Source organism: Canis lupus, chromosome 28 (genome assembly GCF_011100685.1).
Source record: "Canis lupus familiaris isolate Mischka breed German Shepherd chromosome 28, alternate assembly UU_Cfam_GSD_1.0, whole genome shotgun sequence".
Classification (NCBI taxonomy): Eukaryota; Metazoa; Chordata; class Mammalia; order Carnivora; family Canidae; genus Canis; species Canis lupus.
In genome coordinates, this window is record NC_049249.1 from 26,322,245 (window position 1) to 26,334,854 (window position 12,610).

Here is a 12,610-nt window from a genome sequence, read left to right on the forward strand (position 1 = left end):
TTAAATATATTTAACAGTGCCTACTCTCCTCCACTGCTATTGATAAAAGGTCATTTGCTAATCTTATTGGGCTTCTTTGTGACTGTGAAGTCCTATTTTTTCTTGTTCTTTCAAGATTTTCTCTTTGTTTTGATCATTTTTATTTTAATGGGTCTGTCAATCTTTTCATGTTTATTGTAGAATTAAACTTCTTGAATATGTAGTTAATATTTTTTATCAAATTAGGGAAGTTTTCAAAATTATTTATTCAAGTAAATTTTAGTCTCTTCTCTTTCTTTTATCCTTTCAACACTCCCAGTACATGTAAGTGTGAGTACTTGATGGTTTCCTGCATTTATCTGAGGTCTTGTTCACTTTTCCCCATTCTTTTTTCTCTCTGTACTTACATAATTTCTATTGAACTATTAATTGTTTCTTCTGACAGTTCTAATCTACTGTGGAGTCCCTGTAGTGTATTTTTTATTCATTAAATTATTCTACTCATCAATTTTCATTCACTTTAAAAAGTTTCTGTTTTTTTATTATTGTTCCGTATTTGATCAGGTATTATCATACTTACCTTTATTTCTTTAAGCAGAGTTTTGTTTTTTCTGTCTTTAATTACTTTAATATTTTCATTGTCTTCTAATTGTTCTGTGAGTCCAGTTCTTGGGCTTTCAATTCTCATTTTTACTATCTCCCTCTTTCTTCTGACTCTTCTTTTTGATGGTTTGTCAATTTTCTTTTTGAAGTTTTACTCTGTAAGTGTTTTTGTTGGTTTTTCCCCTCCTTCCCCTTCCAAGTCAGAAGTTTGCAAACCGAGGCCTGAAGGTCAGACCTGCATGGTCCCTTGCCTATTTTTGTAAATTAAATTTTATTGGAATGCAGATATGCTCAACTGTTCATGTATTACATATGGTTGCTTTTGCACTATAATGGCAGAGATGAGCAACTGTGATAGAAATTATATCATTATATTATCAGCAGAGCCTATACCATCTAGCCCTTTACAGAAAAACAAAATTTTCATAGTGTATATTCTGTGTTGTGTTTGTAGGACCTGAGTTTTTAGGAGTATTTCATGGGGCCATTACATCTGATTTTGCAAGGTGGATGAGACTTTTCTTGATTAAAGAACTGATTTTACATTAGTATTTGATGTTGGAGTTTCTCTACTATGTGGACAATGTGAATTTTACTCAACATATATGTCTTACATAGGCTTCAAGTTCTCACAAGTGATTTTTTTCTTTCATACACAGACCACAGTATCCTTAAGGTTCTTTTTAGCTTCATTGGGTATGTGATGTGCTTTAGTACCTTGTTTCCTTCTCCACAGATAGGGGCTGAAACTGAAGGCTTCCAGCATTTTAAATACGGTTCAGTTTAGCTATCTTCCTTTGGATGCCAGAGATCATATCACCTGGCCATGCTGGGTTTTCAAACTCATGTCTCTTATTCTTGTTTGTCTATCCTATGTATAATAAAATTCTGTTGCTACCTCAAAATTCTCTTTAAAGTTCTTATTTTGAACTATTTTGAATCAGCTCTGATTTCTAGCATCTGATAATCCCTTTTAAGATAGGGTATATGTTTAAAAATGTTTTGAGTAAATTTTCTGTGTATATATTTTTTGAATTTTATTGAAAATGTCAAGCAGATATTTTTAAATGTTTTACATCTGTTTTAGAGAGCACATATTTTTCAAAACTATGTACTTTATTTGCATATCAAATGCTGAGTTTTCCATAATATTTCATTTTCTTTTTTTTGTCTGTGTATCCATAGATAAAGAACCATCTGGGCTGGTTTTAAAATTTAGACAAAATAGTATGGATAGCTTCTCTTTAGTTTTATTCATGTTCCTCAGCCAGGTTGTTATTAGAATCTTTCGAGTAACGATGTATCCTGGTAGAACTATTAGATGCAAGCTTCTATTACTCTGTTGATCCAGCACCCTGATGCTGGTGGGAATAAAACATAATCATAGGCTTATTGTGTATCCTTTTCTTGTCTGTGTTTGCTGCAGCCATTATGCCTGGGTTCTACTTTCTGTAACATGCTTTCTCTATTGTCATTGCCAGCATTCTAGTTACAAGCCATGACAATGCCCCCCGCCACCCCCCCCCCCCAGCCACCCAGGAATCCCCTTTTTCTTCTCTTGCAAATTCGGCCTGCAGTTAGGTGTAAATTGTACCAGCTTTCTGTCTGATACATTCATTACCTCAAACATTAGACTTTTCTGTGTCATACTTTCTACAAGCTGTATGGCATCATGCCAATAATATTCTTAGTGATTGCCGTATGGCTCAGAACTGCCTTCTGAACTTCTCATTTTCAGGAAGGACAGTGGGTAGCATTATAGCAAGGATCCTCTTTTAATTTCCAGAGGTAGTTTATTACTTTCTAGTTTTATTTGTGTCATTGTCACCATACCTAAATTCCTTTAGTTGCTGCCAAGTTTCCTTATTATTTTAGTGGTAAGCTGAAGGGAGGATGTTAGTTGTGATTGCTAAATTTAGACATCTTATTCAGGAGTTAAAGCATTTGTTTTTCTGAGATGAAAAATCTTCCAGGAGATACATAAAATACTTATAGTAACCCATTTCCTATTTTAACCTTTTCAGATAGTACTTTCTATAGAGTGGGCACTCAATAAATTTTGTTTTTACCTGACTGAATTAATAAGTGTTGTCGCATTTCTATGAAACAACAAAGAAATGTTAAAAAATTAAAGTTCTTAACATTTTTGTTTCTTATTATAGAAGTCATATGAACTTATTATAGAAAACTGATGTAAAAAAATCTTACTAAACTAGGATAACCATTATTCACTTTTCTAATAGGCATCCTTATAGATTTTACTTAATTTTTTTAAACTTTGTTATTTTTCTTTTTTTTTTTTTTAAGATTTTAAATTTTAGAGAGAGAAAGAGAGTGAACAGGGGGAGCAGCAGAAGGCAAAGGAGAGGTAGAGGGAGAGGAGGAGACTCCTTTGAGCATGAAGCCTGACACTGGGTTTGGCCTCACCTGAGCTGAAATCAAGAGTGGGGTGCTTAACGAACTTAGCCACCCAGTCACCCCCATGCTTCTACATTTTAAAACAAAATTGTTATCATTCTATTTTTTTAAAAGATTTATTTATTTATTTATTCATGAGAGATGCAGAGAGAAACAGAGAGGCAGAGACACAGGCAGAGGGAGAAGCAGGCTCTATACAGGGAGCCTCATGTGGGACTTGATACCAGGACTCCAGGATCATGCCTTGGGCTGAAGGCGGACGCTAAACCTCTGAGTCACCCAGGGATCCCAAATTGTTATCATTCTAAATATAATGTTTTGCATCTTGATTTCACTTAAATTATCATGAACATTTTTGGTCTAAATTTCCTCCTCATTGTTTCATAATATAATATAAAATGCAAACACTGTATTATAATTTTCCTTATTTTTATAAAGAGAATGATGATATAAAGAGAATGATTATTTAGCATTTTCCCATGATGACTTTGTTATTTCTCTACTATTTTACAGTAGAATTGTGCCTCTGAAAATTTCTGTAAGGTATAGGTGTTTGGTTTTTACCATTCTTGCCTGTGTATTTCTTTACTCTTTGATGTTAACTTTTGTCAATGACCCTATGCTAGTCTCTTAGGATTTCTCTCCCTTTCAGATTTTCTATATACAAGAGGTATGGTATTTAATGCCTGGTCTTTGGATCATGCTTTCTGATTGTGTGTTTGTTTCTGCCATTGATTAGCTGTGTGACTTTGGGTTGTTGCATAACCCAGGCTTCCTTATCTTAGAAATGGTCCCCAGTGTAGTACCTTCCATATAGAATCGTTGTGAGGATTAAATGATACAATTTATGTATATCACCTGGTATACTATCTGACAAAGGGGTGGTATTTATGTATTTTAAAACTGATGCAGTATGTGCAGAGACCAATCAGATTAGATGCTGGCCATAAACAATTGGGATTGACTGAATATTGGCTTCTCTGGCTAGAGTAAGAGAAAGCTCAATTAAATGCTATCTTAGTTGTAATAATGATGAAAATGATTATGAGGCCATATGAGGTCAATGAAGCCACATGGTGTTTGTGTAGGTGGTTACCTTGACTAAGTCATTATGCCCCAAATAGGCATTAAAGGTATGAGCTTTCATATATGAACTTTATCTCTCATCTGAAATTCTGTTGTAAAGTTAATACCAAAACCTATTAAATCTTATATGATGAAGACATGAAAAAGTCTCAAGTTTTAAATGTGATTCTGTTTAGTTCACATTCAATAGAATTCTGATTAAGCTTTGAAGCTTTTCTTATCCAAGGAAGATAAACATTTATGCAAATTAACTTAAAAGTGCTATTTTTGTTAATCATACATGGAGTTTTTTGAAGGACCTATAGCCACAGAGTTTTCTATATTTATTGATCCTTTGTTTTCATGTGTAAATATAATTAAGATGTATTTTAACATTTTTTACCAAAGCTACATTATTCATTCTTGTGTTTGTATAACTTAGACATAATATTCACATGAATCAGGAAGGATTAGAAAAGTATTCCCTTCTAGGACGCTGGGGTGGTTCAGTTGGTAAAGTGTCTGACCATTGATTTTGGCTCAGGTTATGATGTCTGGGTGATGAGATCCAATCTGTATCAGGCTCTGTACTGGCATGGAGCCTGCTTAAGATTCCCCCTTTCCTTCTGTCCTTCACCCCTGCTCAGGCGTATGCTCTCCCGTTCTTTCACTCTCAGAAAAAGTTTATTACCTTTTTAGTATAGCTTTTATGTTTTACTTTATCTCTTGTCCCTATAGTTTAAGGAGCATATGACAAAATTTCAACACAGAATTTATTGTATATATTGTCCTGCATTAATATTTTGAGTCACAGGTTTTACATAAAAAAAAAAATTTGGGAAATGTCCTTTGGACATTTCTACCATTCAAATTTGTAAAATAAATTCTTTGTCTTGATAGCTATTATACTTGGTCTTGTTTTACAAATATTCATAATATTTTTTACTTTTTTCTTTAGCTTGCCAGTGTAATGGACATAGCACTTGCATCAATAATAATGTGTGTGAACAGTGTAAAAATCTTACCACAGGAAAGCAGTGTCAAGATTGCATGCCAGGTTATTATGGTGATCCGACTAATGGAGGACAGTGCACAGGTAAGTATTTTTTATTTTACTTCAGTGCATTTTTTACTACAGAAAAGAAAATGCGAAAGATATACCTCTTACAGAAAATATATTTTATAAAAGAAAATATTTTAAATTAAGTTTCAATATTTTTGAAATTAATATTTATTCTTAGGGGTGATATGAACTATAACAATTCTGTGATACACTTAAAAATTTTTTTTATTTCAAAATGAATATATGTTTATTATAGGAATTTAGCAAATGCAGACACATTAAAAATCACTTATAGTTCACTATTCAAAAATAATTACTGCTGATTGTTTTTTAATAATAGTAAGTTATTTTGGCTTTAGAAATAAATAATTAAAGGTTTTGTGTATGCCTTATATCAGATAACCTTTTTGGGGTTTAGAATCAATCCTGGGTTGAAATCTCCCCCTGTGTGTTCTCATGCTATAGCCATAACCACTCAACCTCTCAGTGCCTCATTTTTCTCATATGTAAAAGGGAGATGATAAAGATCAAATGAGATCATATAAATAGAGGCACATGTAATAAGGATTGAAGCACATTTTTCTTTTCTTTTCTTTTCTTTCTTTTTTTTTTTTTTTTTTAAGATTTTATTCATGAGAGAGAGAGAGAGAGAGAGAGAGAGAGGCAGAGACACAGGCAGGGGGAGAAGCAGGCTCCATGCAGGGAGCCTGACATGGGACTCTATCCTGGGTCTCCAGGATCACACTCTGGGCCAAAGGTGGCGCTAAACCGCTCAGCCACTGAGTGCTGCCCAGGAATTAAAGCACATTAAAAGAGCATTTAAAATGCTCTTCTCATCACATTTTTTTGTTCACCAACCTTTACTTTTCTCTATCTTCCTCTCTATCGTCCTGCTCATTCTTACTTTTTAGACAATTTTTAGTTTTTCTTTAAAAATTTTCCTTTTAGATTGTAATTTTACAGTAATCCTTTTTTATCTCTAGGTTGGTCCTTGTCCCTTATGTTTTTAATCTTCTGTTTTTACATGGAGGTTGCCTATACGGCACCCACAGAAAAGACTCCATTGTTGGCTATGAAAAGTTGAAGACTCTCTAAACAGGGAGCTGGCCCTGGGCCTGGCCTAGATAAGAATGTTAACACTGCTTGTGTATTATGAATAATGCTGCTGTGAACTTTATTGCACAAGTCTTTGAATACTGCTTTTCAGTTCTTTTTTTTTTTTTCCCATAAACTAGGAGAGGAATTGTAATTCCATGTTTAACTTTCTGAGGAATTGCCAAATTGTTCAAGTTGTTTTCCATAGTGGCTGCTTCATTCTACATTCCCACAAGAAATGTAGAGGATTCCAATTTCTCCACATCCTTGCCAACACTTGCTATAGCCCATTAAAAAAAAATTCTAATCATCCTAATGGATGTGAAATGATATCCCATTGCGGTTTTGATTCACATTTCTCTAATGAGTAGTGATGTTAACTGTCCTTTCATGTGGTTGTTGACCATTGTATATTTTCTTTGGAAAATGTTTATTCAAGTCCTTTGCCCATTTTAGAACAATCTGTTTTTTTTTTAATTGTGGTAAAATATACATAACAGAAAATTTACCATTTTTACTTGTGTAGGATAAAGGCAGCATTAAGTATATTTACACTGTTGTGAAACCATCATTACCATCCATTTCCAGAATTTTTTTCATCTTGCAAAACTGAAACTCTATACCCATTAAATATTAATTTTGCATTACTCTTACTCCAGCTGCTGGCAACCACCATTTTGTTTTCTGTCACTATGAATACAGTTTTTCTAGATGGCCTGAAATATGTGGAATTGTGCAGTATTTGTCCTTTAGTGACTGGCTTATTTCTTTTAGCATAATTGTCTTCATGTTTCTTTCATGTTGTAGCATGTATCAGAATGTCTTTCCTTTTAAAGGCCAAATAATACTCTCTGATCTACGTATATGCAGTTTGTTTATCCATTCACCCATTGATGGAACTCTGAGTTGCTTCCACCTTTTGATATTGTGCTTAATGCTGTGATGAACATGGGTGTACAAGTATTTGTTCAGTTTCCTGTGTCTTTTCATGTGCTTATGGGCCATTTGTGTATCTTTGGAAAAATGTCTATTAAGTCCTTTGCCTATTTTTTATTTGGGTTGTTTGAGTTGTCATTGAATTGTAAGGGTTCTTTATAGATTCTAGATATGAAGCTTTTATTAGATAATTAATTAGCAAATATTTTCTCCCATTCTGTAAGGTTGCCTTTTCAGTTTCCTTTAAATTTCTTTTGAAACACAAAAGTTTCCAATTTTGATGAAGTCCAGCTTATTTTTTCTTTTGTTGCTTGTGTTTTTGATGCATATCTAAGAATCCAATGCCAAATGCAATGTCATGAGGATTACCAAAGTATTAATTTTTTGCCAACATAGGCAAAAGGAACATTTGAATAATTATATTAGCTACAAAATGTTTTAAATTACAATGGTAGGTTTTATCACTCCAATAGGCATAAGTGCTTTTAGAAATATGTTCCCCTTTGGGGATAATACTTCTTTGCTAGGTTTAAGACTAAGTTCAGTTATTCCATATTCATTTTTGTTGCTGACATTGCACATCTGGCAAGCTGAGGCATAATGCAATGGAAAATTAAAGGGGATGAAAGATAAATGCCTATCTTATTCACTACTGCACATTCTCTGGTACTTTATGGAGCTTTAAATAATTCCTTGTAGTTTACTTGTTTCCTAAAGTTGGCAAGATAATATTTTGCTGTCTATGTCTTCTCTATGGTGATGTAATATATGAAAGTCATTTTTATTTCTTAGGGCCACATTAGCTATATAACTAAATCAACAGAATATCACATCTGGTGAACTATTTTTAATGCAGCTGTGGCTAAAATCAATTTATAAAAAAATGAGTATTATAAATTTACTGCCATTTCTTCATTTTTAGTTCACCTTATTGAGAAAAGTTCATTTTTCATTAGTAGATACATTTAGTAAAATTCAAAGTCTGCTGATATTAAAGGAAAGAAGGAAATAGATTTATATTTGGATGGTAAGACTTTAGAGGTACTGTAGACTCAGAAATTATTTATTATTAAATTTAACCTACTAAAGTCAATTTAACATTGTTGTTGATATTATATAAATGTACTTGTAGATTTTCTCAGATTGTTTTTAGACTATAGCATATTTGTAGCTGTTCTCCTAATACAATTAACTATTAAAAGCTTTATTTTTTTATTTTTATTTTTTTAGTAATTGTCAGGGGCGCCTGGGGGGCTCAGACAGTTAAACATCTGACTCTTGATATCAGCTCAGGTCATGATCTCAGGGTGGTGAGATTGAGCCCTGTGTTGGGCTCCATGCTCAGCGTAGTCTGCTTGAGATTCTCTGTTTCCTTTTGCCCCTTCCCTTGCTCTCTTTTTCCCTCTCTTTTTCTCTCTCAAATAAGTATCAATCAATCAATCAATCTTAAAAAAAAATTACCTGGGAATCCCTGGTGGCTCAGCAGTTCAGGGCCTACCTTTGGCCCAGGGCATGATCCTGGAGTCCCGGGATTGAGTCCTGAGTCAGGCTCCCAGCATGGAGACTGCTTCTCCCTCTGCCTGTGTCTCTGCCTCTCTCTCTCTGTCTTTCTCTCTCTATGTCTATCATGAATAAATAAATAAAATCTTTTAAAAAAATAAAAAAATAAAAAAATACCTGTCAGAATGGCTAAAATTAACAACATAGGAAACTAAGGATGTTGGCAAGGATGCTGAGAAAGGGAAACCCTTTTACATTGTTGGTGGAAATGCAAACTGGTGTAGCCACTCTGGAAAACAGGATGGAAGTTGCTCAGAAAGCAAAAAATAGAACTACCCTGTGATCCAGCAGTTGTACTACTAGGTATTTATCTAAAGGATACAAAATATTGAATCAAAAAGGCACATGTGCCCCAATGTCTATAGCAACATTATGAACATATCTAAATTATGGAAAAATCATGAATGTCTATCAACTGATGAATGGTAATGGAGATGTGATACACACACACACGTATGTATATATGTATAGATATACACACACAATGGAATATTATTCAGCCATCAATAATAATGAAATCTTGCCATTTGCAAGGATGTGGATGGAGCTAGAGTGTATTATGCTATGTGAAGTCAGTCAGTCAGAGGACAGTAAATCCCATATGATTTCACTCATATGTGGAATTTAAGAAATGAAACAGATGTACATAGAGGAAAAAAAAGAGGGAGGGAAACCATTAAAGAGACTCTTAGCTATAGAGAGGAAACTGAGGGTTGCTGGAGAGGAGGTGGGTAGGGGGATAGGTTAAATGGGTGATGGATATTAAGGGGGGGCACTTGTGATAAGCACTGGGTATTATATTTAAATGATGAATCAGAAGAGCGGGGCAAGGGCAGCAGGAGAAGGGTCCCCAAGTCACCTGGTCCCACTAAGAACCTAGATAGCTTTCAAATCCTCCTGAACACCTACGAATTCCACCTGAGATTTAAAGAAAAAACAGCTGGAATGCTACAGAGAGAAGGGTTTTCGCTTCTAACAAGGTAGGAAGGCGGAAAAAAAAAATAATAAAAAAGAATCAAGTGGGAGAGGGGCCCGACGAGACGCCGGCTAAGGGCTAAAGCCGGGCAGCTAAGGGTGGACAGGAAGGCCCAGCCCCGGAGAAGAAGCGGGAACTTTAACAAATCCGAACCGGACTCTTCCCAGAGGGAGAGGCGCTCAGCAGGGAACCCGGGCAGGAGCAGGAGGGGCAGCGGGGCCTCCGGGCTCCCGGGGTCACTAACAGGAGGGGCGCCCGGGGAGAGCGCCCCACACACCCGGGCCCATCTCGGTAACGGGCTGGAGCGCCCAGCGGGGCCTCGGGGAGAAGCTGGGGGAGTGGGACTCGGGGAGAAGCCGGGGGGCAGGCGGGGGCTCCGGGGGAGGGGGCTGCGCCTGCTGCCTGCAGGAGCCCCGGCCCGGAGCGTGATCCCAGCAGCGCAGGCCCCGGAGCCCAGGGCGCGGGGGACACAGCCCAGGACCCTGCGCTCCCCCGGGACAGGCGGAGGCGGGGAGGGCCCAGGACAGCGAGGATGCTCCTGCCCCGGGCGCCCCCGAGCTGTGCAGGTCAGCGCCCCCTGCCCCGGAGCATCCAGCCCCCTGCGGACCGGGAGCTGCGGGAGTTACTGCGGGAGCTGACTCCAGGGCTGGGGAGCTGGCCCCGCCAGTGGGGTTGTCCCTCCTGGTGTCACCCTGTGCCTGGGAGGGATGGGGTGGCCAGGGAACAGGGACCTCACGGGGTAACAGCTCCTACTGAGCCCGGCACTGGCAGGGGGTGGGGCAGCTCCCCCAGGTGTGCACACCTGAGACTCAGCACAGTAGCCCCTCCCCCCAGAAGATCAGCTGGAAGGACAGGGGAAGAGCCAGTTCTTGAACCAGCAGCGCTGGAAAGCTCCAGGGGAGGCCGAGGGATTTACAGTATATAGAACCAGACGGTAACCCTCCTTTTCCCCCCCTTTTTTCTGGTGCAACTCGTTTTCATATCAGACTAAAAATTTCCAATATTTTTTTTCTCATTTCCCACCATAAATACAATATTTTACCACCTCTTCATTTTTAAGTTTCTTCTTTTTTGACTTTCATATTTATACAATTACATGTCTTAGATATATTTTCCACTTCTAGATTCCCTTCCACATACTCAACTTAATTTTGGGAGATCTACAAGATACGGTTTTTGGTTTTCATTCCCTCATTTTGTTCTACAGTGGCAGAAGCTAATACCTTCTAAAACATGACCAGTATGCTACAGAACGAAGTGGTATACTATGTTGGTTCATTCTGTGAGATTCCTCAATCCCATTCTGCCCCCCTCTTTTATCTCATTTATGTTTTGGTGGTCATTGTTGGGGCCCTCTACAAGTATTTCTAGTTTATATAAATTTGGGACTGAGCATCTTCTAACATACAGAGCTTAATATTGTCAGAAACAAGAGGACCATCTTCTAGGATCCCTAAGGTAGACCACATTCTCCTTCCATTGCAACTTTGTCACCACCCCATCTCCCAGTCCCCCCTTTTTTTCTTTCTTCTCTTTTATTTTGTTTTCTTTTTTTCTCTTTGTTCTCTTTTTTTCTTTTTCTTTTTTCTTCCTCTTTGGGATTCTTGGCCTTTAATTTTTTTTAATACTTTGTTTTAAAATTTGTTTTTCACTTTAGTGGTCCTTTTGTTTTATTTTATTCTGATCTTTGTTTTCATTTTCTGGTCTCTGACCTTGGCAGAATCATCTAGAGTGAAATTTACTTAGGTTGTGGTTGATATTCTTAACTCAGCCCGCTCATACAGCCACTATGCACTGACCAAAATGACTAGAAAGAAGAACTCACCACAAAAGAAAGAATAAGAAACAGTACTCTCTGCCACAGAGCTACAGAGTATGAAATACTCTGTATTTCAGAGAGCCAATTTAGAAGCACAATTATAAAGCTACTCCTGGCTTTGGGAAAAAGCATAAAGGATTCAAGAGACTTCATGACTGCAGAATTTAGATCTAATCAGGCTGAAATTAAAAATCAGATGAAATGACAATCCAAACTGGATGTCCTAATGATGAGGGTTAATGAGGTGGAAGAGAGAGTGAGTGACGTAGAAGACAAGTTGATGGCAAGGAAGGAAGCTGAGGAAAAAAGAGGAAAACAATTAAAAGACCATGAAGAAAGGTTAAGGGAAATAAATGATAGCCTCAGAAGGAAGAATCTATTTATAATTTGGGTTCCAGAAAGCACTGAGAGGGCCAGAGGGCCAGAAAGCATATTTGAACAAATCATAGCTGAGATCTTCCCTAATTAGGTCAGGGAAACAGGCATTCAGTTCCAGGAGATAGAGAGATCCCCCCCACCCCCCCGCCCACCCATCAATAAAAACCATTCAACACCTTGACATTTAATAGTGAAATTTGCAAATTCCAAAGATAAAGAGAAAATCCTTAAGGCAGCTCAAGACAAGAGATTCTTATATGGGGAGAAATATTAGATTAACAGCAGACCTCTCTATAGAGACCGTGGCAGTCCAGAAAGGGCTTGCATGATATAGTCAGGGTCCTAAATGAGAAGAACATGCAGCCAAGAATACTCTATCCAGCAAAGCTCTCATTCAGAATAGAAGGAGAGATAAAGAGCTTCCAAGATAGGCAGAAACTGAAAGAATATGTGACCACCAAATGAGCCCTCTGAGAAATATTAAGGGGGACTCTGTAAAAGAAAGATGAAGTCCAAAGAAATGATCCACAAAAACAGGAATCGAATAGGTATTATTATGACACCAAATTCATATCTTTCACTAGTTACTCTGAACATGAATGGGCTAAATGACCCCATCAAAGAGATGCAGGGTTTCAGGACTGGATGAAAAAGCAAGACCCATCTATTTGCTGTCTACAGGAGACTTATTTTAGACCTAAGGACACCTACAGCCTGA

At 37.2% G+C, this 12,610-nt stretch overlaps 1 protein-coding gene across 1 annotated transcript in view; it reads left to right on the plus strand.

Annotated features, from left to right (window-relative positions):
* Positions 1-12,610, plus strand: part of ATRNL1 (attractin like 1) — a 786,695-nt gene that overhangs the window by 206,795 nt on the left and 567,290 nt on the right. The window contains exon 19 of the mRNA XM_038578888.1: positions 5,024-5,161. Within this exon, the coding sequence (XP_038434816.1) occupies positions 5,024-5,161 (138 nt within the window). The remainder of the gene's footprint in view (positions 1-5,023; positions 5,162-12,610) is intronic.